This window comes from Paecilomyces variotii, assembly GCF_004022145.1.
Source record: "Paecilomyces variotii strain CBS 101075 chromosome Unknown C8Q69scaffold_2, whole genome shotgun sequence".
Taxonomy (NCBI): Eukaryota; Fungi; Ascomycota; class Eurotiomycetes; order Eurotiales; family Thermoascaceae; genus Paecilomyces; species Paecilomyces variotii.
Window position 1 is genome coordinate 1,465,536 of NW_021167141.1, and position 24,604 is coordinate 1,490,139.

The 24,604-nt window shown below is 49.9% G+C and overlaps 7 protein-coding genes across 7 annotated transcripts; 4 read left to right on the forward strand and 3 right to left on the reverse strand.

Annotated features, from left to right (window-relative positions):
* The first annotated feature begins 442 nt into the window (after positions 1–442).
* C8Q69DRAFT_148373 (DHHC zinc finger membrane protein) lies at positions 443–2,664 on the forward strand. Its single transcript, XM_028625506.1, has 3 exons — positions 443–1,091; positions 1,151–2,130; positions 2,186–2,664. The coding sequence occupies exons 1-3, from the start codon at positions 614–616 to the stop codon at positions 2,240–2,242; spliced, it is 1,515 nt and encodes a 504-aa protein (XP_028487404.1). The 5' UTR covers positions 443–613; the 3' UTR covers positions 2,243–2,664.
* Positions 2,665–2,792: 128 nt separating this feature from the next.
* C8Q69DRAFT_456577 (DHHC zinc finger membrane protein) lies at positions 2,793–5,173 on the forward strand. The gene is made up of 2 exons (XM_028629845.1): positions 2,793–3,284; positions 3,353–5,173. The coding sequence occupies exons 1-2, from the start codon at positions 3,086–3,088 to the stop codon at positions 4,846–4,848; spliced, it is 1,695 nt and encodes a 564-aa protein (XP_028487405.1). The 5' UTR covers positions 2,793–3,085; the 3' UTR covers positions 4,849–5,173.
* Positions 5,174–5,889: 716 nt separating this feature from the next.
* On the forward strand, positions 5,890–7,433 carry C8Q69DRAFT_148392 (putative ubiquitin conjugating enzyme). The gene has a single exon (XM_028625507.1). The coding sequence runs from the start codon at positions 6,128–6,130 to the stop codon at positions 7,127–7,129; it is 1,002 nt and encodes a 333-aa protein (XP_028487406.1). The 5' UTR covers positions 5,890–6,127; the 3' UTR covers positions 7,130–7,433.
* Positions 7,434–7,737: 304 nt separating this feature from the next.
* On the reverse strand, positions 7,738–14,380 carry C8Q69DRAFT_490372 (hypothetical protein; the record flags this gene model as incomplete). The annotated part of the gene is made up of 5 exons (XM_028632125.1): positions 7,738–10,730; positions 10,770–12,182; positions 12,237–12,681; positions 12,740–13,923; positions 14,314–14,380. The coding sequence occupies 5 exons, from the start codon at positions 14,378–14,380 to the stop codon at positions 7,738–7,740; spliced, it is 6,102 nt and encodes a 2,033-aa protein (XP_028487407.1).
* A 709-nt stretch (positions 14,381–15,089) lies between these two features.
* On the reverse strand, positions 15,090–16,720 carry C8Q69DRAFT_525415 (hypothetical protein). Its single transcript, XM_028633607.1, has 2 exons — positions 16,176–16,720; positions 15,090–16,029 (listed from the first exon to the last, which is right to left on the reverse strand). Exons 1-2 carry the CDS (start codon positions 16,387–16,389, stop codon positions 15,464–15,466), a joined length of 780 nt encoding a protein of 259 aa, XP_028487408.1. The 5' UTR covers positions 16,390–16,720; the 3' UTR covers positions 15,090–15,463.
* Positions 16,721–19,064: 2,344 nt separating this feature from the next.
* C8Q69DRAFT_441944 (translation initiation factor 4B) lies at positions 19,065–20,967 on the reverse strand (the record flags this gene model as incomplete). The annotated part of the gene is made up of 5 exons (XM_028628797.1): positions 19,065–20,104; positions 20,162–20,587; positions 20,726–20,770; positions 20,822–20,878; positions 20,964–20,967. 5 exons carry the CDS (start codon positions 20,965–20,967, stop codon positions 19,065–19,067), a joined length of 1,572 nt encoding a protein of 523 aa, XP_028487409.1.
* A 1,685-nt stretch (positions 20,968–22,652) lies between these two features.
* On the forward strand, positions 22,653–24,104 carry C8Q69DRAFT_148516 (hypothetical protein). The gene is made up of 4 exons (XM_028625509.1): positions 22,653–22,841; positions 23,047–23,163; positions 23,231–23,347; positions 23,410–24,104. Exons 1-4 carry the CDS (start codon positions 22,763–22,765, stop codon positions 23,721–23,723), a joined length of 627 nt encoding a protein of 208 aa, XP_028487410.1. The 5' UTR covers positions 22,653–22,762; the 3' UTR covers positions 23,724–24,104.
* The last annotated feature ends 500 nt before the right edge of the window (positions 24,105–24,604 follow it).

A 24,604-nucleotide genomic window follows, 5' to 3' on the forward strand; every position in this document is an offset into this window, starting at 1 on the left:
GATGATGACAGCTGGGACTAAGTGGCTTAGGCGCGCCGCGTGGCAGGTTGTCAAGAAAAGATATAAAAATAAAATAAAAAAAAAGGCTGACGACGATGATGTTTTGGCGTGTGCACCGCCCGCTCGTGACTGGATGGATTGATTTAACTAGTTAAAGCTGCCGACGGCGTCTGTCAGCTCCGATCCTCATCAGCATTCTTGCCAGCTCTTTGTCGGTTTCAGGCCGTCTCTTCGCCTACCCCTCTCGTTTCTCGCGGTTCTTTCTATTGAAATTCCTATCAATCGCTTTGTCCTTTGGTCACTCGCTGGTCGCGTCTGTTGTCGTGGAGCCGTTGGATCTCCGCAACCCCTTACACCTCCCGCCTGACGGCACCCGTGTTTCGAACGGTCCGCTGCATAATATTGGCTGTCAAACGTTCATTTCGCCAGCTTGTCGCTGCCAGACTGCAGAGAACAAAAGGGAGCAGCCAACAGTACCTCTATCCTTCGTTTGCTACGCGTCACCCCTCGTTTCTGCCGGCGCCCTGATGGTCTTTACCGTATCCATCTTGTTACCCGTCGTTGATTAAGACCACCGAGAAAGAGATTTCCCATATGTGAACTGGGGTCCAAGATGGCAGCCAACGACTACTATAACAGCTTCAATCATACAGACTCGTCCGGCCGTGTCCCTCCGTCGACGCATTCCTTCAGCCGGCCCACGCCGCCGCCCGTGTATACTGGACCGACTGATATACCTTCGCCGTATGAGAACCACAACGAGCACCCCATCAACCACCACAGTCAAGTATCACTAGCCTCTGAAAATGACTATTATGCGCAGGGCGGTAGACCGCCCACTCACGATCAATATGCGGATGATATCCCGCTCAAAGCGAATGCCCAACCTGCGATAGTAAACGAGGCAGATTGGACGCACCAGAATACGCAGTATCCGCCCTCTCCGGAGGGCTTGAACACATCACCGCATAGACGTCGAAGGGGTGCTTTGCCCGGGAAACGCGGTTTCTTCAAGAAGAAGATCCCGTGGGTTACATGGCTCCTGACAGCTATAGATATTGGTGTCTTTATCGGAGAACTTGTCAAGAGCGGTAAGGAGAACGCACCCTGTTCGGTCAACCAGAGGTCGATACTGACGATTCTGTCACAGCACAATTGACTGGAAGTCCCATCGAGACCAAGCCCACATTTAACCCCATGATCGGTCCTTCGTCGTATGTTCAGATCAACATGGGGGCGCGGTTCATACCCTGCATGAAGAATGTGCCCGGGGTTCAGAATAATAATCAAACCATCAACTGGAGCTGTCCGAACTCGACTACCACCGATGCGAACGATCCCAGCAACCAATGCACGCTTTCCACACTCTGCGGTTTCAACGGAGTACCCAACCCGCATCCTGGAGGTTCCCTCGATGACCGGCCAGAACCTGACCAGTGGTTCCGCTTTATTGTCCCGATGTTTCTTCACGGTGGTTTCATTCATATCGGTTTCAATATGCTCGTGCAGATATCTATGGGTGCCGATATGGAGAGGATGATTGGCTGGTGGAGGTATACACTCGTCTATCTTGCCAGTGGCATTTTCGGTTTCGTCCTGGGTGGAAACTATGCTGCGCAGGGAATTGCTTCTACAGGAGCGTCCGGAAGTCTGTTTGGTATCCTAGCTCTCTTCTTGCTGGATCTCTTCTACACGTGGAAGGAGCGCCAGTCGCCATGGGTCGAGTTTATTTTGATGCTTGTCGGCGTGGGGATCTCATTTGTACTCGGTCTGTTGCCCGGATTGGACAATTTCTCCCATATAGGAGGCTTCATCATGGGCCTTGCACTGGGTCTATGCCTCCTGCGTTCTCCCAATTGGGTCCGCGAGCGTATTGGACTGGCTCGGACGCCATATGTGGCTATGAGCGGCGGCGCGGGGCCTGGTACTGCAGAGCCCGATGATAAAGCAAAGAAATTCACCAAGCAGCCTCTCGACTACTTCAAGGGTCGCAAACCGTTCTGGTGGATCTGGTGGCTGATTCGGGTGGGCGCGCTGGTCGCAGTGATAGTCGGTTTCATTGTGCTCGTAACCAACTTCTACAAGTACCCCAAGTCGAACTGTTCCTGGTGCTACCGGTTGAGTTGTCTGGTGAGTATCTATCTGCCCTTGATATTTCGCAGAGCAAATGCTAATGCCTCTGCAGCCTGTGAAGAACTGGTGCACAGAAGGCAATCTTCAGTTGACTGGTAGCAGTAACTAAGATACCCCCCTCCCTGGAAGACGATTGATCTTCCATCTTTCATTGTACATTCTCCGTTACGATTATCCATAGGGCCGGATTACGAAATTCTCCATCGAGAGAGGCCTGTTGTACCTTTTTCGTTTCTCGTTATCAGTCCCACTGCATCGTACATGGCGTTTCCGGGTAGGAAAAGGCTGGTCAAACAGAGTGCGGGCCTTGCCATAGCGGCAAGCATAGGGCTGCGAGTGATCGTTGGCAGAATGCTATCTCGATCGTGTCGTTTTTATTCGAATGTATTTTCTTTTTTCTTTTTATTTCTACAGGATACGCTGAGATGTCGAATTGGATAATAGCCTGTACGGCTTGCTAGTGACCATGGCCTCATCCCAGTAATGGAAGGACAATATAACAGTAGAGAAAATAAATAAATAAATCAAAATATATTTAAATATAGAGACACGGAGGTGGCTGAGTGGCTGCGCCCTGACAAAAAGGATCCATGGAAGCGTCGCAACTTAACTGATTAAGCGGGTCGAGGATTCATCAGCCGGAGAACAGCAAACTAGTTAGTTAGTTGATCCTCCACGTCTCCAGGCCCTTTCTTCCCTCCAAGAGAAACTGGCTATCTCTGCGGCTGTTAATAAATAATAACCATTTACTTGACGATCCTATCGAAATTCACCGTTATTGCTTCTCTTCGAATCCCTTCGCCTGTTTCATTCCCGTCTTATCGCAGGATGCTCCTCCGCTCACGGCAATGACGGCAGCCTGCGTGTGAACGCCCGCGCAATCTACAGCAATCTACTATCGCACACTTTATCTCTTCTTCTTTTCTCGTCTCTGGGCGCTGTTATTGAAACAATGGCGACTCTAGCTTCCCCGGCTTCCCCGCCGTCAACACCGCTCAAACGGCGAACGCGCAGCTGGGCCCGAAGGGTCGAGCGGTATTGCTGCGTTGCGGCAACCTACTTCCCTCTCGCCTTCGTTTACAGTCTGTCGACATGGGCGGTATATGTGGCTGTTTCGGTTGGCTCGTTGTCTCGCCATGGTCGGTGGATTGGTATGGGGACCTGTCGCAGAACGAAATCACTCATATCTGGTGACGTGCTGACCATCGCTCTATCGCAGGCTTACCGAGCAACATCGCCGCGACACTCCTTTATATCCTAGCCGAAGTTTCGTACACAGTCGCTGTCTTTACTGACCCGGGGTCACCTCTATCTGCCCGTACGCGGGGGAATAATCGCCATGGATACAGTCACCTCCCAACTACCGAACTCCCCGAGTTCGTATCCTATACCGTCAGCTCGTCCGGGGGGTCGCGATTCTGCAAGAAATGTCAGTGTGTGAAGCCTGATCGGACGCACCACTGCTCTACCTGTAAGAAGTGTGTGTTGAAGATGGACCACCATTGTCCGTGGCTGGCAACTTGCGTGGGATTGCACAACTATAAGGCGTTTCTACTCTTCTTGATCTACATCTCTGCTTTCTGTTGGGTTGCCTTTTCTGTTTCCGGGTATTGGGTTTGGAATGAGATGTTCAGCGACACGCGGTATATGGACACGTATCTACCGGTTAACGTGATCTTGCTGGCTATCCTGTCTGGCATTATCGGACTCGTCCTGACCGGGTTTACCGCCTGGCATATCAGTCTGGCTGTGCGGGGACTCACTACGATCGAGTCTTTGGAGAAGACTCGTTATGCGTCTCCGCTGCGGAAGACATTCGAAGTGCAGCGAGCTCGGCTCGGCCCTCCAGCTGGGCAGGAGGATGAAGGTTTTAGCCATCGACTGCAGGAATATGGTCAACAGATCGTCCAGGCTCACGCCAATTCTATCCCCGGAGTCACTCGGGCAGAGGAGGGTGAGGAGAGGCCATCTCCCGCCGTCGATAGTTTTGGGTTCGAACGCCCCCAACCGCCGGACTATTACGGTGATCAGGCTGCTGGCCAGACCCCTGCGCAACGGGCTTTGCATCGAAACTACAATGACCTGGAGAGAGAACGGGAGCGGGAGCAGTACGAGGAGTACTTGGATTCACGGGACAGTGAGAAGATGCCCAATGCGTGGGACCTTGGATGGCGTCGAAATCTTCTTCATCTGTTCGGTGAGAAACCGCTCTATTGGGCCCTTCCGGTCTGCAATACAACTGGCGATGGATGGCACTGGGAAGCTAGCAGGAAGTTCCTCGAAGCCCGCGAGGAGATCCGGCAGAAACGGGAGCAAGAGCAAGCCCAGCAGGAAGAACACTACCGAGATCTGTACGAGCGGGCTCTGAGCACCAACAGTCGAAGCTACAGCCAGTCTAATCAACGGTGGTCGCCGACAAGTAAGACACTCACTGGCGGCGACACTTCCCGACCCACCACTGGTGTCTCGATGAAGACACTGGCCCCGATGTCCCCTCGTCCACGACCAGGTGACAGCGATTTCGAGGACGGTCTCGATTCCCCGCCTTATGGCACCAGCTGTGAGGGCAGTATCAAGAAAATAAGGTACGCACCACGAGAGGCAGGTAGGCCTCCACCTAGAGTCCGCAAGGGCACTGGCAGTGTCTTTGGCACATCCGTCGCCAGTCGAAACAGTGAGAGAAAGCCATCAGATGAATGGCGGAACTGGGAGTGAGAAGCAAGTCGTTCTTTCTTTCTGCATTGATTGAATCCACCAGCATATTTGCCATTGTGTGTTTGGATGGCTCAGTTGTCGGCGCTTGTGACATATACCTGAGAAGCTTTTCTCTTCATCATATTTTTGGTTATCGCGTCTATTTTTTTCAGACTAGTCAATGGGAGGGCAGAGCGTTAGGGTTGCGTTGCAGAAATGGCCGGTCTTCTTGATGTATAATATGATGCCAATAGCAAGGATGTACTCGGTATACGCCCGGAGTATGTTTCAGTAATTTGCCTTTTCTATTCTATTTATGAGCACCATGAACAACTTCTGTAATACGCAGTTCAGATGAGTATTGGACAGCAGATCCGGCGAAACTAACTCGCCAAGAAACCATTGGAATGTGACAAACCAGCCACTCTCGCTACGAATAGAACATAGATAACATAACTAGTCAGACTGCATTCAAAGTAACCGACCGTATGGCCACACGAGCAGAAATAGATTCTTGATTTCAAATCAATGGCCCAAACAGGATCCTCGAGTATCTGTGATTATTATCTGTAGTCGAATCCTAACTAGAATACGTAGTATTGAATCTCAGCAACGCTCCTAACTGGTTAGAAATTCTCCGGGGAAGACACTCTCATTCTAATTAATTACATTTTACTATTCTGGATGCGGCCCAAGTGGCGTTTCCATTTGATAGTCAACTTCCGAGGATAGAAGGAGAAAAAGAAAAAAGAAAACAAGAAACCAGGATGAATCCGGAGGTTCGCCGTATCCTGGTTTCGGATCTGGTTTTAACTAGATTTTAAGACGATTTTGTGGCCCAGCGGAACCGGCAAGTTGTAATACTTTATTTATTATTATCTGTCCTTTTCGCAGACATATAATATGGCCTACGGCCCTGCTCCTATCCTATGCTATCTATCGAACTGTTTGTTAACTGCCTTGTCTGCGTTTGCTTTCTGAAGACAAAGTCGGTTTTCAATTTGACAGACCAGATCTGCATAACTACTAGTTGATTGAATTGAATTAAGATAAGATTGCCATCTCCCCTCGTGGCGTCTACCGTTAGTTATCGGGTGACTCCGCTCTGGTTCCAGTCCATCCACATCATAACTATCTATCTATCCCATCTTTCTCTCTCCTACTCCCATTCCACGACAAAACTAAATCGATTCTCTTCGAGAATACGAGAAGCTTCAATACTCCACGAGCTATCATACCCTCAAGACAGGAAATCAGAGAATCAAAAAAAGTTCATCCCCCTATCCAAAGAAGACCAACAATGTCCCCCACACTCCGCCGATTGATGAAAGAAGCCGCCGAACTATCCGAATCGTCTCCCTCGCCCTCTCCCTATTTCTGCGCTCACCCAGTCTCCGACGAGAACCTATTCGATTGGCACTTCACTATCTCCGGACCACCTGCGCCTTCTCCCTACGCCAACGGCATCTACCACGGTCGCATCGTCCTCCCGCCACAGTACCCGTTGCGTCCGCCGTCGTTCCGCTTCCTCACGCCCTCTGGTCGGTTCGAGGTCAATCGCGAGATCTGTCTGAGTATATCGGGTCATCATGAGGAGACGTGGCAGCCAGCGTGGGGGATTCGGACGGCGCTGATTGCGATTCGGAGCTTTATGGATGCGGATGCGAAGGGGCAAGTTGGGGGGTTGGAGGCGAAAGAAGAGGCGAGGAGAGAATGGGCGGAGAAGAGTCGTGGGTGGACGTGTGATGTGTGTTTTGGGGGGAAGAAGACGAATGAGCAGATCTTGACGCAGTGGAGGGAGGTGTGTAAGAGGAAGGGGATTGTGGTTGATGAGTATGGAGGGGAGAGGGAGGTCGTTCCGGAGGAGCTGAGGCTTGAAATGAAGAGTGAGAAGGAGGGTCGAAATGATGATGATGATGGCAAGAAGCAGGTTGATTCTGTCAATGCTGCTGCTGCTGCTGTCTCATCCGCAGAGTCCTTCGCTCAATCATCATCATCGAATCCCAATTCCTCGTCTTCGCCAGCTACGCAACAAAACGCAGAGCAGCCCTCTTCGTCTTCAACACAACATACCAATCCGTCTCCATCCACGACAACCACTACTCCCAGCCCACAAACAATAGTTCCTGAACCTGCTGTACAAGAACGTCTACAACCAACACGAACTGTCCCCACGTCAACCCGGCAACAAGTCGCCGTACAATCCTCCGACGGACCATGGCTCGATCGCGCCATCATCGGCGTGGTAATAGCGCTGATATTTATGATCTTGCGGAAGATGACGACAATGGATGCAATTTAACATGTGGCCAAATGCAGACGGGTTATTTCTTGAAATTAGATTGGATTGGATTGGATTGGACTAGGCGTTCTTGGGAAGGAGGGGGGACTTTATCTATTTTCTTTCTAAGATTAGGATACGATCTATTGGAAAATAGGAAGCAAGCGGGCGAGTATGGGCGTTATCATTTTCTTGTTTTTGTTTGGGATACTGTTCTTGGCGATATTTGGGTCATTTGAATTGCCTTTTTCTTCCACCATGTCCTCCTGCCTACGCTGTATATATGATCATTACGACTTTCTATGTTCCATAGACTGGAGAATATTTGTGAATACTGTGATTGTTTAAAAGTTCAGTGAAGTTTGGAATGCTTCTAGCTCCAAAGTTCGTTATGGTACATCCATCTAGTGTACAGTTCTTATCCAACCGGATAATAAATGATGAATCCAGACAAGACCGTCCCGCTTAGTATGGTACATTTACCAACGTCAAACCTCGCTGGGGAACTGAGTGCAAATGCAAAACATGTTATGGGCAAAACCACATTCAAGAAGAGAGATGATAGAAGAAAAAGGAAAATGTACAGTACAGACCACGATGGATCCTTTTCAGACCGCAACAAAGTAGAATCACTCGATAACGAGCCACCACCATTCCTTAACAAACCAACCTGGCTCATTTTCTCGCTCTCGTTCCTGCCCCCGTGCAACTGACGTCTGGTCGGCAGCTTCACGACTCACGACACCTACTTGTTCCATCCACTCCAGTAACAGCTCCACCTCCCATGCACCCATGGTCGGTTTTATCATGCTTGCGATGGAAGCGGCGCTGATGCCAGGGCGGAGTGCCACCGTTCCTATGATAGCCGCGACGGCTAGGTCCCAAACGCTTTTTACAAAATTCCGATGGACATCGAACCAGACGGGGACTCTCCCAGGGAATGGCTGCAGCGTCCACTGCGGGGCGGATGGCACTGGGGTTGCTGTATCTGTGCGGTCGATTGTGCCAATGTCCATGTCGCCACGCGGAGGTGGGATAGTTGACAACTTTTCCCTGATCGGATTCCCGTAGACGTACTTCCCACGCACCGGATGCACTTCAATTGCAAACCGGAGCTTGCTCTTCTCGATCAATCTCGTGAGATACCCGCCATCCGTCAGACCGTACTTAGCCCTGGGAGGGTCTCTGGGCCTGAGGATGATCCTTCCTTCAGATACCAGATTGATGAGGGCTAATAATTGACCGTCTTCTGCAGCATAGCTGACCTCGTGATGGTTCTGTTGTTTGAATTGCTTGTCCAGAACAGTCGTCTTGAACCGCGCTGCTACCTTAAGCTGCGCCGAGTCAATCGGCCGCCTGCGACTTAGCATCGCTAGGAAGTGATCGGTAATATCATAATTTCGACCGGGAGTGATGCGGCCTTTGTTACCCATCGAAATAGAACGTTCCGTAACCAGTGACTGCACGGCGTCGCGAACGAGTCTTTCGCCGAACCGCTCCAATGCTTGTCGCGCATCAGCCGGTCTATATGCTTCCTCTGGAGTGATAATGTTTGCTCGAACCCAAGTCTTTACCGTCTCCAACTGTGCGAGTTCTGCCCGCCTCTGTGACATGCCAGGACGGTGTTCTTTAAGCGGTATTGCAAATGGCACGCTTGTAAATAGCGACCGCTTCCGTGTAAGAGTAACAGTGGTGGTGTTACGATTGTAGATCTCCTCTATCGAAATCGGAGGCTCTGTTCTGATTTCGAACAGTCTATCAAACTGATCCCGAGTGGCAGGCAGTTCTAGGAGAGTTTGGTCTGATGTGGGAATGTCCAGTTGGCTGTCAGCCCACTTCACTATCCATTCCCAATCGTACGCGTCCAGATTGCCGTAGTCAATGGCAGGGACTTCGTCATTTTGATACGCCTCTATGAAGCGCTCCTGGAAATCACTCTGCATTTTGGCCATCTGTAGCCTACTTCTGTTCGTAATCGTCCTGCCACGGTCTTGTATGAATTGTGGGTCATGGCCCGGGAATGCCTTTGAGACAAGATCCCAATCAATCATTCTGCCTTCAATTCCACCTGCCAAAGTCCGCACGACGACCATCGCGGTTGTGAGCTTTCGGACGAAGTCATCAGGCATTGCTTTGATAAATCGGTTCCGTCGAGCAGAGAAGCGGGATGGAGCTTTTCGTCCCTGCGATTTCTGTGCTTCCACCTCTTCGGCCATAACAGATTCATTCAATCTCGACAGACGCCGGCTTTGCGGTGCAACAGTCTCGAAACGTGCATCTCCTTCTTGAAGGTCTGAGACCCGAGTTTGAGCAGGAAGAAGGCGAGAACGAGGGCGTAAGACCCGCTTCGGAATAGGAGAGCGAGCCGGATGCGAGACAGGTTCATCAAAGTCGAACCGGATTTCTCCTTCAACAGGCGCTATATCAAAGGAGCCATCGACAGTCTGGTTGATGTAGCGAAGGTTGTCACTGCGGCGATCAAAGAGCTGCGAATTCTGGATCTCCCATCTGGCGATGGCATCGTTATCCAAGAAAAACTTGCTGGAACGAGGGTCAACCTCCGCTGAAAAGTCGACTTTGTGTCTTCTAGTCCTGGACATGATATCATCAACAGACTGAGGCAGGGAGAGCCCGGGGATCTCTTTGAAACCATGTCTGGGGTATGCCGCCAGACCTGCATCTGTAGAAAAGGTCCCTGTCGAAGGATGGAATTTCTGTACTGGCTTCATGAGCATGGCATGAGGAGCCATGGCTGATATCCGATGCCATATTCGCTTCATCCTACGCGGTTGTAGAGCCTCAGTGTCTTGTATCCGTCCGTTCGTTCTCTGCACTATGCGCCGTCTGCCTTCTGTACCAGCGAGGCCAGGCCTCGATATTGATGTCAAACTGCTGAAGAAAGCATCCTCCTCGTTCAAAGGACGCTGGATCTTCATCAAACGCCTCACCCTTTCTTTGCGCCGCGGGCTTTTAGAACGATCACCTTCTCCCTCACCGCGAAGCAAACGTCTTTGGATTCTGCGACCTCTCCTCTGTTCCAGTGCAACGACGAATGCGGGTTTTTGATGAAGCTGCACAGTGATATCTTCTCGGACTGGCAGACTAGTAATGGCCCTTTGGCCTCGTGCAGGAGTAAACTTGTTACCACTCTTTGTGAGCTCTGGGTTGATCTCAACATTGGGCGGGAAATAGAACCGCGACCCTGCAGCAAGCATCTTTTTCTGTAAATCCATGATTAGAGGGTCGTCTGCGGGTAAATCTGGCTTTGTTATCATGGTCTTTGTGACCATAATGCCTTTATCGTCCATCCCACTAAAAGTCATTTGACGTAGCTTGCCAGCATCAACCATGTGCTTCACAGTCGATCTGATCGTCCTAAGGTCAGGCCTTTCTGTGTACCTAGTCTTAAGCCAAGCTGTCGTGAATGGATACCAGAGCTCTGTGCCCAGCGGATATGCACCTCCAGCTTTTTCAATAATCTCCATCACTATGTTTCTCCGCAGCATGGTAACAGAGCCTCCTTTTTCCATTCGGACTTTCTTCACTTTCCTCTTCCGTCCCGTAGCTTGTATAGGTTCTCCACCGTCGACATCCGGACGTTCTCCTGTCGCAGCCCCAATGCCTATCCCCGAAGTTTCATTGGGTGTATTTGCCATAACACTTTCATTCCCAGCGGCACTTTCCACCTTAGTCAATGCTTGTAGCTCTGGTTCCAGTTCTGGCACTGATTCCGGTTCCACTGCGTTTGACACTTGTCCTCTCTCTTCGAGGGTATGTGACTCTGTAGCCTCCACGGCGCCTGCAATCTCCCCCTGGATTTCCGTGTCAGCCGTATGAGTAACCTCGGTCGACGTTTCGCCTTGCACATCATCGACCTCCATTGTCTGCACAGTTTTTACAGTCTCTGGTTCTGGCTCTGGCTCTGGCTCTGGTTCTGGTGCTGGTTCTGGCTCTGGCTCTGGCTCTGGTGCTGGTGCTGGCTCTGGCTCTGGTGCTGGTGCTGGCTCTGGTGCTGGTTCTGGTGCTGGTTCTGGTGCTGGCTCTGGTTCTGCCTCCGGCTCCGGCTCTCGACTTTCCGTTGTGGTTGAGATGCGAGGGCGCTTGCGCGGTTGATTCTCTTCGATAGGAGACTGGACCGGCACATCATCACCGGCGTCTGCCAGTACATTATTCTCCTCATTTTCTATGACCTTCTGTATATCTTGAGCCTTCCCTCCAGTGCTTTTCTTTGGTCTCCCGCGTTTTCGAGTGGGCTGAGGAACAGGCTCTGGTGGATGATCAGCTAACTGGTCTTCTGTGATTTCCTTTTCTGCTTCGACGTCCGGCATGTGCTGATCCGGAGCTGCAGCCGTTTCCTGTGCATTCACGCTTGCAAGTGTCTCTACACGTGCTTTCTTAGGTGGCCGGCCACGTCTCCGTTTAGCTGGTGGGGGTGTCACAACGGCCTCAACGCTCTCAGAGAAGGTTCTCTTGTTACTATTGGCACCAATGACTGTATTTTGACCAGTTTCCTCAACCGGATTTTCGGCCTGCGCAATTGCGGAAGACACGGCCTCGGGCGTAGGCGCTGACACAGCAACCGTATCTTCAACTTCCGCATCGGGGTCTTCTCTGTCAGAAAACCAAGGAAGCGTCCTCAAATTTGGTGACTTGAAGATAGCGATTTGGCTAATCCGAGGGCGTCCCTGTCTCTTTCCCATCGGCCGTCGTCTGCCACGAGGAGTCACATAGACTCCAGAGTGAGGACGCTCCATGAGTACGACATTATACTCTGTCCAGGACTCATCCAGTCCCATGGCTTCTAGCATTTCTTTCTCCGACATTCCCGGGTAGCGTGCAGGGTCGTACTTCGATAACTTGTGGCGCCTGACGGTTGGCGTTGCCGTAGCGCTCTCAGCATCGTCTAACTCTGTTTCAGGTAAGACACGGCCCTTAGGAAGAAGAGGAGTCTCGTCTGGACGGTCGGGAGAACCTTCTTCGCGTGCCTTCTTTGGTCGTCGCCCGCGCGATTTCCATGGAGTCTTTAGACGTTCTAAAGCGCCGTTGGGAAGCTTTTCACGCCCATCTCTGACAACTACTAGACTGTCAGCATAATCACATGCAAGATATACGGGTATTAGAAGCTTACCATAACTCCCATCCTCTAGCATTACTGCTACAGGATCGCTCTTCGAGCGGAAATAATCAGCTGGCTTCGCTGCAGCGGCACACTCAAGGAGAGTGGCATCGCCTTTCCTCAATAGATCTTTGGTTGGAATATCCAAAGGAAAGCCGAACTCATCGACTTGAGGAACTGCATCCACAGGTGGTACTTCGATATTCCCACTTTTACCATCCCTAGGGATGAACTCTACTGCTTCCCAGCTCGCCTGCCCCGCATCAACCAGTTTGCTGAAATTCCGAGCAGAATAATGGACATAGAGAGTTATGGTCTTGTTGAGCGCCGTGTCTCGAACAAGGGCTAAGTGTCGTAGATGGGGTGGTTGGGATATCTGCCAACATTCGACTAAGCGGGATAATGCGTTTTCCAAAGGCCTCCTGAAGAAGCCACCAAAGCACACTCTTATCGTTTCCTGCATCCTCTCAGTTAGTATTGGCAAGGCTTACAATCTCAAATGCAGGGTGGCTCACAATGTTTGTCCTTCCAACTGTCCCAGAACGATCTATTGCTTCAAATATCAAATTGTAGACGTTTCGATCAGGGGTCCACGTCGGAAGCATTCTTCCACCTTCTTCAAGGCCTTCCTTTGTGACGACACCAACATCTTGTGAGCCGGAAGTGCCAGCTCTATCTTCCTCGCCTTGCAGATCCTCATCGAGCTCCACACTGGCATTACCTTCCTGCTCTAGGTTTGCGAACAAGTTTCGACTATCGTCAATAAACAACTGGATATCCTTCTCGGATGGTTCCCGAATAAGCATGACACAGGGGTGTAGAGCTTTCATCGTATCAGCATACTGTGACATAGCCCTCACGCGCTTGAGGACGCCGATGCGCTCGAATTTTCGAAGCGCGCGAGAAAGGATCTTCCAGCGCCAAAGGTCGTTAAAGCCGAGAATACGTTTAAGATCGATACGTGCGATGACACCGTACTCTTTCAATATCTCAAAGAGCTTGTCGGTGAATACTTTAAAGTCGAGTATATGTTCCTTCTCTTCCTTCGAGGCGTCTGCTGGGGTCTCCGCGCTATCGAAAGCTGGCTTGGCTTGAACGAATTTTCTGAGTGTGCACAAACTCGTTCTCGCCGATTTTACTTGGATCGCTCTCTTTTCGATATATCCCTTCTGCTGCAACACATCCGTACGCTTTGGTACCGATCGCTTATCTTGGCCACTCAGTCGGACTAATTCTGTCTGCACTATTCCTCTGGACTTGCGAGAAGCAATTATCGAAAGGAGTGCAAATTCTGTGGGTAGAACTTTGGTCACATCCGGTCCATGGCCCGTGATCGCGAACCATGTCCGTTCTTCAGAAACGAACACGCGAGGCACTTCACGACCTTCAGATACTGGCGGTTTGGTCTCCGTGTCGGGCGCAACTGGAGAATCAACTGTAGGAGTATCTTCCTCATTTGTGGCTGGTGTCCCTGAAACACGCTCCTCTGCCTCGGCCAAGGTGAGATGGTTCCATTCCCTGTTCTTGCCGACTGATACCTCAGGATTCCTGGTCAGCCAGGACCAGACTTTCTCCTGAAACGGTCTGTTAATGGAGGGAATGCGGCGGTGTGATGCGCCTGAGGCATCTGATACTCCATCTTGAGCAGCACGTTTGTAGAAAGCATCGACGAAGGCCAGAACATCAGATGGAGAAGCCCCTGGAGATAATTAGCCTTATCCCAAAGAATTCAACTATCTTAGAAGATGACAAAAAAAGAAGATTCGCAAGAATATTTTCCATCAAGCGCAGTGAAGTACAAAATCACCAGGGTGTAACACTTCATTGGCCAACGCAGTAAAAATAGAGAAACAAGCCAATACTAGAAACGATCTTTTGTTCATTTCAAACTTGGGGTATCTGGCACTCATGTAAAGCATGCGTCAAAACGTGATATAGAAAAGAAAAGAAGAGAGGAAAATCAACGTCGCTGGGGTAAAAAAATCTAAGAAATCAAAACACCAAAATATAAAAAAAAAAAAAAATACGAAAACCAACATGCGCATCGATGCGACAGAGCGCAAACCCCTCGTGAGGGAACAATACGTACCCTGATCACCGCAGAGAGCGATTTCTGAGAGCAAAAAATCGATCAAATCGTTAAAACCGCGGGCCATGGTTACCTGGGCCTTGACAGGCCCTTCAACTGTGATTCCAGGGTGTTAGTGCGTTCAGGTCATTTGATGGCGACTGCGCGATTCGAACTCGAGTCGCTCGAACGAAAGGGATGAGCTCTTTTTTTTTCTTCTTTGGAGGGGAAAGACGTCAATGAGTGAGTTGAACTTAACTCGATTCGGTGGCGGGGGCGGGGTGGCACGTGCTACGCCGCCATACAGCGGCAGAATACACACCGCCCGGTGCCTGCATACCAGAGCCGATGTGGTGTTGCGATTTGCTCGATCCTGTTTGAGACGATACTAGTCTGAAGGGAATAGGGTAGAACGATATTAATGCTTCGATCTTTCCCTAAAGGACCCAGCGCCCGTAGTGGTAACAATGTACCAGCCTTTACGTTGTGCTCCTGGCTGTTTCTCGCTTGGTAGACGCGTAGTATGGCAGAACATACAAGGACTGCAGAAGGGATCAAGAAAGCAGCAGACGTGTCTATATGACTGCCCAGAGGCATAGATTGGATCAGTGGTATACTATGCTAATTAGATCTAACCAGTATTCTAATACTGACAGATGTGTTCATCAACTCAAAAGAACACATCATTTTTGGAAAATAGGAAAAACACAACCCACATGCCCACAAGACACGTAGGGGTATCAGCCAAATTGTAGTTAAAAAAAAAAAAAAAAAAAAAAAAAAAAAAAAAAAAAAAAAAAAAGATAAAAGACGGACAAGAAAAAGACAAGGCTGAAATCCACAGAGGAACTTCAACTCAGTATCACGATATCCAGTCAATCCCGAAAAGCCAATATCGTGCCGCCAAATGATTAAATACCAAGCATCTCAGACGCCATCCCTGCTCTCAGCAATGCAATTGGAATTATGCAAACCATGCGCCTGAAGATCCATCCGGTCGTAAAATGCACGTCCATAGACACAATAAAATGAAATCAACGCGAAATGGTAAGGTCGGACCAAGACGTCTCTTGCATGAATAAGGATCTCGTCTTGAGAGATCCAGATGAGATCTCGGTATGCGGCGAACAGTGTCCAGCAACCGTTCCATCCACAGCCCGTTATTCATGGCTCATTTCATTCCAACGAGCCCTCGAACTCTCTCCACCCGCTCGATGGCCTTCTCCAACATATCAAGCCTCTTTCTTTTCTCCCCGTCTCTCCGTTCGAGTATCTCCACTCGTTCTTCCAGTTTAGCACGGGCTTTCCGCTCTTCAGCCACCATCTCATTCGCCTGACTGAAAAGCTGCGCCGTCAGTTCTTCAAGCTCCGAGTTGGCCTGTGACAGCCTCGACTCTGCTGCCTTCCGCAGGTTCTGTTCGCGGCTCAAGGCATCCTGCAGTTCGGAGTTGGTGTGTGCATGGTTGGACGATGCACTGCTTGGACCAGAAGATGTGGCAATATTTCTGCGATACGGAAGGAAAGACGTGAAGCTAGTAAGACGACTTGTCTGCGGTTGCGGCGGAAGGGATTCCGGTGCGGACGAGGCGAGAGTCGAGGTTGTCCCTGCCACTGAAGGGCCTAATACTGCTGCTGGTGCAGAGGACGTAGATGATATCGAACCATTCTTCTGCGAATACGCTGGCGTTTGCGAACGGAGTATATTGATCTCGTCTTCGTAATCGGCAAGTTTCTCAGCTATAAGCACACAAGGATGTCAACAAGGGGAGGGTTTCTTAGAAGATGATAGTGCCCAGGGGAAAGATAGCAAGATCACGACTGTACATAATCTACGGATCTTCCAGCTTTGACGGCGAGGCAAAAAAAAAAGAGATATCTCTTACCTGTCTGCGCTTGCCTAGCCGTCAGAAACTTGACCTGAGACTCGAGTTCCTGGATTCTTCGCCGGGCCTCGTCGTTGATCTGTTCTGTCGAGACAGGAACATCCTGGCCGCAGTGAGGACAATGTACTCCAGATGCAACAACCACCGTGCCAGTCATAGGTGGCAGCGCTCCAACGAGGGTCGTTTTGGTGGTGGTGGTAGCAGTCGTTGACATGTCCAGGACATACGGCGGTGGGTCGGGCCAGTTAAGCCAAAAGGAGAAATTCGTGTATAATAATAAATACTTAGTTCCCTGGAAAAGCAGATCCTCTTACGGCGATGGCTATACTGCTTCGTAGGTAGTTTGAAGAAGTCCAAAAGACGACTCGAAGACGCCCAGGTTCACGAATCTAGGGAGTCAGCAGTGAATCCAGGGCCATTCCAGCCTCATGTCCGGTTGTTGCTGTCCAACGTGCGGCTCACTAGTCGGTCTCAGATGGCGATCCTCAATGCCTGCGCCACTAGATCCCCGCCACGAACAACGGCCGCGCAACTGACTAACGGTGTCAAACCTCCTTCAATCTCCACACTAGTAGTCCCTGGATGTTGTAACGGATCTAAAACAGGACGAGACGCGCTCTCAATTTGGGCAATTTATGGGTCAGGCCGTTTTAACGGTCTGCACGCTGTCCTCCTATGTCTTGGAACTTGAGGTTACTCGGCGCGATAGAATAAAGACAGCCGGAAATCAAACCCCTACAAGAAATCATAACCTCCAAGGTCCTCCTATTTCTTGTTTGGATATATGGTGTTCAATTCTCACATCAAAATAAGAAGTGAAAATAAGCGATACCACGCCAGCCAACAATATGGGGCTGCTTGGGGGCCACATTTTTGGGGTCGGTCTTAATTTATATATTTATGGTACTCCGTACTCCGTACATTTATCCCAGACCCCTCGTATCTATTTTTGTACTGTACTCCACAAACAAACGCCTTTAGACTCTAAGGACAAGTCTCTTTATACCACACCAAGACCCCCGTTGGACTCCCTGCTCGCACTCATAAGCTTCCCAGACCCAAGTCAGTAAAAGCTTTATCTATTCATTATATGCCCACTAATGGCCCCCCAAAAAGTCACAATTAGTCGGCAGTGTCGACTAAAAACACTCAGTGCCAGAGGTCGAGCAATCCCATTGCAACACTACCAGCCGGGCAATTAGAAAGCTCAGACGTCCTATACATCCACAGAATACTGAATATCTCAATTCTTTATTGTCTAGAAAAGAGGGGGCGCCCGTTATCAGAGAGTTATCTTACTTGGTTTGCCCTCCAAGTTGCTGCTTCATAGCCTGGAGTATACACAAAGGAACACTAATCTCAGCCCCCTTAATCGTAGTATGCCGCTTAAGAACCCCAATTACCGCTCCAATCTCGAGACTACATAAGCACACGGTGCATCCTTCAACAGTAGTAGTCTATCAGCTTCTCACCCTGTCACGAGTGATCTTGTCGTAAATCAGAATAGGATGCAAGGGGCTGAACGTCTAATTGCGGAGGCAATTCCTAGTTTTGGTCATGCGCAATCTGAAAATAATAAATTTTACTGTATGTGGTCGACGAACCTTGGCTTCTCAACGGATATGGCTTTATATCGTGATTGCAGATTCTCTGGACTCGTTCCTCTCGGCAAATTAAAGAGTCTGGTTGCACTCATATTCATGAAAGACAGCATCGAAATCCTTTGTATGGTGCTCGTTTTGAGTTTATGAAGCTGCAATATAAATATGGCCATGGCGGTCCCCTTCACGACGCTGGCCATAGGAGACGCAAGAATAAGACATGGGCATTACTAGTACTGTACTATAAACAGTGCTGTTTCTAGACTAAGTGAAGCAATTCTCAATGGTCTGAATACGTAGTGCATCCAGTAGTCCTACACCATTTTGGCTTCAGGACGTACAAGACGGATAATCTTAAAACGTGAAGAGAGTTTCCATATTTTCGTAAACCCCATGCTCTATCGACTCGGTTTGCTCAGTCATAAAAAAAGAAAGAAAACGAGGTGACAGGAAATAAGGAGAAATTCTAGATAGCAGTTGCCCAGCAAAGCTCTTCAAGTTGGTATGACTCGACAGCATTCAAGAGCAGATGGAATGTCGGAAAGTATCCTCGCTCTTCCGTCTTTACAGACAAGGTTTTTTGGAATGCTGTGTTGAACAAAAGAAAGTAGCTCTCCCAGGACGAGAACTATCATAGACTTCACACTTAGTCCTCCTCGATCTAGACGACGCAGACACAGAAAGACGGGGAATAAGTGACACAAGTATCATAAAGAAATAGTAGATAGGCGAAGAAAAGAAGACATCAGGGTCAGCTACCCACTTCTCCGTTACCTCTCAGCATGAGCCGTCACAGTCGTAGATATGTGATAGATGATCCTCACATGGGTACAGTTAGGTGATGGGAATACAAACAAGGTAACAAACTTTTGAATCATTGAACGATGACAGGGCATTAGTAGCGCAACAGGGAATACTAAGACGAAAGACATCATGAACCAAAAAGGAGGCTCAAGTAGCTGAAAGGCGCAGGCGATCTAGAACCGAGCCAAAACAGCCACCAGGATGAGTAAAACCAGGCCACTTCCGTAGCTCGTGCAACTTGGGTGAGAAAGTACAGCCCTTGAGCACAGCCTGACGGAAATGAAGCGATCCTTTCCTTGAACCACCGTTCCCCGCAGGACGGTGGACGCACTCGAAATCGGAGCGCCAGGCACGCCAGTTGACAGAACAAACTTGATCAACCGCGCAAGCGAAGAAGAGTTAAACATCCAGCAGACTCCACGACACCAAAGACAAGCACGATGCCTCGATCCTAGACGGTTGCGTCAAACGGGTATTAGTACATCTACTGGAATGCACGACCAGACTGTCCGCGACGGCTGTTGCGCTGCTTGGCGCTAACTGTGCTCCAGCCCTCATCATCCGCGGCCTCTGCAGGCTGGGCAGGACTCTTTCTCCAGTTCTCGTTTGTTTTGGCGGATGCAGCATCTTTGGGGGCTTCCTTCGATCCCTCTTCCGTCTTCTCTTCCGCTTCATGATCGGCAGTCATGCCATTCTCATCCTCGCCGGCCCGCCGGAGGATTTCGAAGTTCAGGTTCTTAGCACCCTGGGGTGTATCAGCACCGCCGTCTTTCGAGCCATTGGCATCGCCTTCTCTCTTTTCAGTCTTGGCCTGTTCCTTTGCGAGGCGCTGCTTCTCAGCCTTTTCCGCCTTGGCCTTCTCATCAGCTTCCTTCTTTTGACGAATAGCCAGCTGACGCTTCTCTTCGATCTCTCGCTCCCTAGCGGCAGTATCAATCGGTCGCGCCGCACCGAAGGGATTCGATTTCGGGTCTGCTGGCCGTGCTGCAGGTGCTGCGGGTTCGGCTTCAGAGACAGTCCTCTTCTGTAAGTTCAGCTTGGGTCTCACTGCTGGCGCAGGAGCAGCGACAGGAGAGGGAGGGTTGCTAGGCCCCTTTGGCGCAGGGTCAGGTCGCATCTTAGATCTCCACTGGTTGTCAAGCTCCGGGGCAGTTGGGGTTCGCTCTTCCTTGAATTCGCGTCTGGGAGGCCTTGATCCATCCTGCGATCGTCCTTCGCCCCAAGCGGGGGAGCTTCTCCTGAACTGCGGACCCTCATTGCTGCGCGGGCGACCGCCCTCTCTAAGGGGCCCGCTCACAGGGGACAGAGGACCTTTGCGTTCCCAGTTGCCAAAGTCTCTGACCTTTCCATCACCCTCGAAGTTGCGTCGGCTGCTAGTCCGGTCGCTTCCAGCATCAGACACATTGTCGAAGCTGCGACCATATCCGGGCCTGTCAGAGACACGACGAGCATTGGGAAGATCCGGAAGAGGTCCCTTGCGAGACCAGTCACTGAAGTCCCTTGTGCTTTCTGGGCGGTCCTTGGCTATAGATAACGTTAGCGAGCCATGTCCTCGAACCGGGGGATATCAGGAAACCGTACGTGGATCCGCAACGCTGACTCTGATCGCCCGTCCCTGGAAACTGGTGCCTGAATAGGTGAGGGCCTTCTTTAATCCCTCGACGCTAGCGAACTCGACATATCCGAATCCCTTCGGGGTCCTGGTCAGTTTGTCCTCGACGATGCGTACGTTTGTCACCTCGCAGTCAGCGAAGAGATCAGTGATGTCGCCCTGGGTCGCATCGAAGGACAGGTTCCCAAGATGAGCGGTGTAGGGAGGCTGGGTTGGAAGAGGGAGTTCTTCTCTGGGGGTGAAACTCGTACGGTCACGGTCTAGGTTTTTAACGTCAGTATCAGATGCCTTCGCGCACACACCGGGACAATCGGGATTTGTACCATAACCATTAAAGCCAGTCGCGTTGCCCATAGTGCGGCGTTCACCTCCGTAGCTGGTCAAGGACGAGGGGGCTATTGTGAATTAGACATCATATTTCGAGTAAGAGGTATCGCACCAGGAAAATATGAATGACATACCGGCTGGATATCAAAATTGTCAGCAAGTGGTATAATCGTTGGAATTTTGATCTTCAACAGCATGAGACTCACCTGGAAGGGGCACATCGTCCATCTCGTCGGCCCACGAGCCGAGACCTGTCCATCATCAGTGACTGACGATCACCCACATAGATCTCCGCCACTTACTCTCATCGGCCAAGAAGGTCGATATGGACATCTTCTGGGCTTTGGGCTTTGCGGGCGCTAAAGACAACAGCATCAGTACGATACATCCTCATCACTGCCGGTATAGATAGGGTGTGGGATGGGTGGGAGCCTGGAGACGAACCCATGATTGCGGTAGTTCAAGTGGGAAACGCGCCCAGGCGATTGTGCGCGTCTCTGTTCGCAGAAAGGGGGACGCTGAAAGATGGAAGAATCCTTCAGCAACGATAGCAGTGTGTGAGTAAGTGCAGGGGCCGGCGATGTCAGACCCAAAGGTGATGTGAAGGTGGTAGGTGCAGCAATACTCCGCAGTGAAGAGCAGAGGGGAAGTAGGCAAAATGGACTTTGGTCGTTTCTCCGTGAGGATAAATTTTAGTGATGACGCTAGAAAAGTCAGCCTGAGGCGTGGTGCGGCTCCTTTGCCGACGACGGCAGCCACGCTCCTCTGCCTCGAACCACCGCAAGTCTGGAGCGCAAATCGGCCGCTAATCTAGGAATTCCTCTTTTTCTTTCTCCCGGTTCATTCTGCTCGTCTGGCTTCTTCGTCCTCTCTTCTCGTTGTGCTTCTCGGCTGTCTCGACTTGAGATTCGCCGGCCGGTGGGACCGGATCAAGCCTTTCATTCTAGAGTAGTTATCATGCCCCAGCCCTCTAAGTATGTAGACTATGGTAAAAACCGGCAGACACTAAAACATCCGACCTGCAGGCCCTGCGTTCCATTCATCCATTCCATAGATGGATCAGCAGATGCTTCAGATACTCACTGCAACTGACCTCACTTCTCAAAGAACATCTACTGAACAAGGTGACATTGTCTCATGCTGACTGTTCTATCTTCCGGATAGTTAACTAACCATCAAGAGATATTATGCATGGTACTGACTAACTCCATTCTTTAACTTACCATCGGAGCTCGAAAACCTGCCAAGACTCGTTCATTCCATGACCGTATGCGGTGCCGCTACCTTCTTTTATGCTGGGAAATATCATATCCAGAGTTCATCCTCAAGTGATTCTCTGCGAGTTTCTTGAAGTAAAAGGGTACCCGATACCAGGGCATGTTAGCACCAACACCAACAACAAGAGCTGAGTATGTGTTCTATTGAGCCTGAATATACAGTCTGGCTTCGATGCATATTGCTACGAAGAGCAGAGCGATATCAGTACGGCTGTGATGACCATTTATGTCGAAACGATCCAGTGGCACTATAACGTCCTTGCACGTTTGCATGATGAGTTGCAAAAGACTGTATGCCATCTGTAGTAAGGATAACGGCCAGCGCCGAATGGAAAAAGAAGATCCATGGCCCTAACCCCAGATAAACCAATTTCCAACGGTAACTTAAGAACAATGCTCGAATTAGCGGACCGTTCGTCCGGCGGCCCTGCTCTGCAGAGCTTAGTCACAGCCGGGGTGCAGCTGTGGCAAGGAGCTGTCATACGATGTTCCAAGGGTCCGGGATAGGGGATATCTACGAGGAGTATAGAACTGCCAGTTGGGTCGACTGCTTTGACTGCTACTGCTCGAGTAGTACTAGGCAGTGTCTAGATCCCGGGATAGGAATTCGTGCAGCTGGCCAATCAACGTGTGATACTACTGACTTGGGATCGGAATTACTCCTCCAGCATGAATTCTCAACGGCCTCCAAAGGTCACGTCGTAACATATGTGAAGCAATATGATCGGTTATGCCGCCCTCTATAGTTCTCCCACCAGAATAGTAACAATAATAATTGCCAAAATCTGTACTCGAATCATCACGATATGTTCATAATTAACCATATTGCTCTGATTACATAACCATAGTGTTGATCACGTGCATATCGCTCAACGCTTCGAGAATTGCAACACCCTCTACGTTTCCAGAGCGCAGGAGTCCTCGACGGCAGGTTTAAGACGCATTAAAGCTGCGTAATGGGCCAAGATGGGTGGGAAGGATGAAGCAATTCCAGTTTTTGGCTCAGATGTTCTCCTACCAGCTCTGAAAGCTGGGGGTTTGAGCGGTACGTTTTCCCTTGCACTTTCTTTTCTTCCCTGCTCGAGAGCGGAGACCGGTTCTTGTTATGCAGCTGCATATGTATGGGATTCCATGATTGCTTTCTTCTGAATTTAAGCCATGAAATCGCAGGACATGCCACTTTGATGATGCCTTAATTACTGTGTGCCTGTGGCTTTGTGACTGACTGACTAATTTATTTATTCATACAGGATCGGCTGGTCTGCTGTACGGAGGTATTTCTGGTATCCTCACCAGCTCTCCTCACCAGGTTGCCCATTCAGTGTCGCATGGAATCCATTGGTTTGCACTAGGCAGCTCATTTTGGTGTAAGTACATTTTTTACTCAGGTCTTGTGTGTTTTGGGCAATATTTAAAAAAAAATTTGAAACTTAGGGTTGAGGAGTAATATTCTGAAACTCCATTTCCAGAACGATGCTTCTCCGAAAGAACGTGCCTATACGAGCGCCATTTCTGGTGGGGTTGCGGGAGGTGCAGTAACGCGGCTTATGGGTAAATTGAATGATTGTATTTATGTGATATTCGAAAGAAAGTCCACTGACGAACGTACGTAGGTGGTCGCCTTGTCCCAGGTGTCGTGATCTTCTCGATGCTGGGGTATCTTGGCCAGAGTTCTTACAATGCCATTGACCGATGGCAGGCACAGCGTGCACAGGAGGGTCCATCGAAGCCCTTTCTGCAGCGGTTAGCGGACTCGAAATGGGTCCCGTTGAAGGCCCTCTCCGATGAGGACTATAAGCATATGCTGAGCGAGAAGCTACTGAACATTGAGGCAGAGATCGCGCTTATTGACGATAAGATCCAGGACCTCGAGAAGTTGAAGGCGTCCAGCTCGGAAGTGAAGGTGCCGGAATCGAGAGCGAAATAAGAAATATTACTTATTATTATTATTCCCTAGAAATAATAATCACTTACCTGTTCAGGCATGTTGCGGGACTGCGGCGTATCCAGCGTCTCGAAATACGGTGGTGGGATAAGCGAGGCGAACAAACAATATTAAATCAATCCCTATTGAGGACATTCGAGGCTGTACTCTATGATGCTTGGCCCCACCGCGGTCGATAGTTAGCATCCCCCTTCGTTGCGTATGTGGTGAATAAGAATTCGATGCGCGGAACTCCCGGGACCGGCGAGAGTTTAAGAGCGGGAACCTCTTGTGGAGTGGCAAGACCAACAATCTTTTTCTGATGTTGGTGATTTTTTTTATGTTGCCGGAGCCCCTGGACAATTATCGTGTTAGGAATCAGAGATCGATGTTCGGGGAGTTCCTCCTACCTTAGGCGTATCTAAATCGAGAACATCATTAACGGTCTCCCTCTTCTTATGGTGATCGTCGAGGTTAGAACAACTCCGTGTCTGCTAGTCAGGGCCTGTGGGCACGTGTCTTGGGGCTCCTGAAGGAGAAATCGTAATAATAATGCCTCCGCGACGGGCGATGTTAGTTAGTGTCGTGTCTCCGCTTTTTAGCTTCGATTCCTCGCAGTGAAAGACGGCAGCTCGGATACGGAGTACCAAAGCATTATTATTGCAGACAAAGGACGCTGTCGTTCGATCCTACTACTGAAAACGGACTGTCCACGATAGTGTCACAGAGTTATTTAGTTACACATCCAACAAGAATCGTATAAGTTATAATTTAATTACACGAAGCAGGCTGGGAAAGGGCTTCCCTCCAAAACGAACCACCCGATAGATAGATAATAGTTCGTGTCCGGATCGCCCATTCCGACCGACGGATTGGCCCAACAG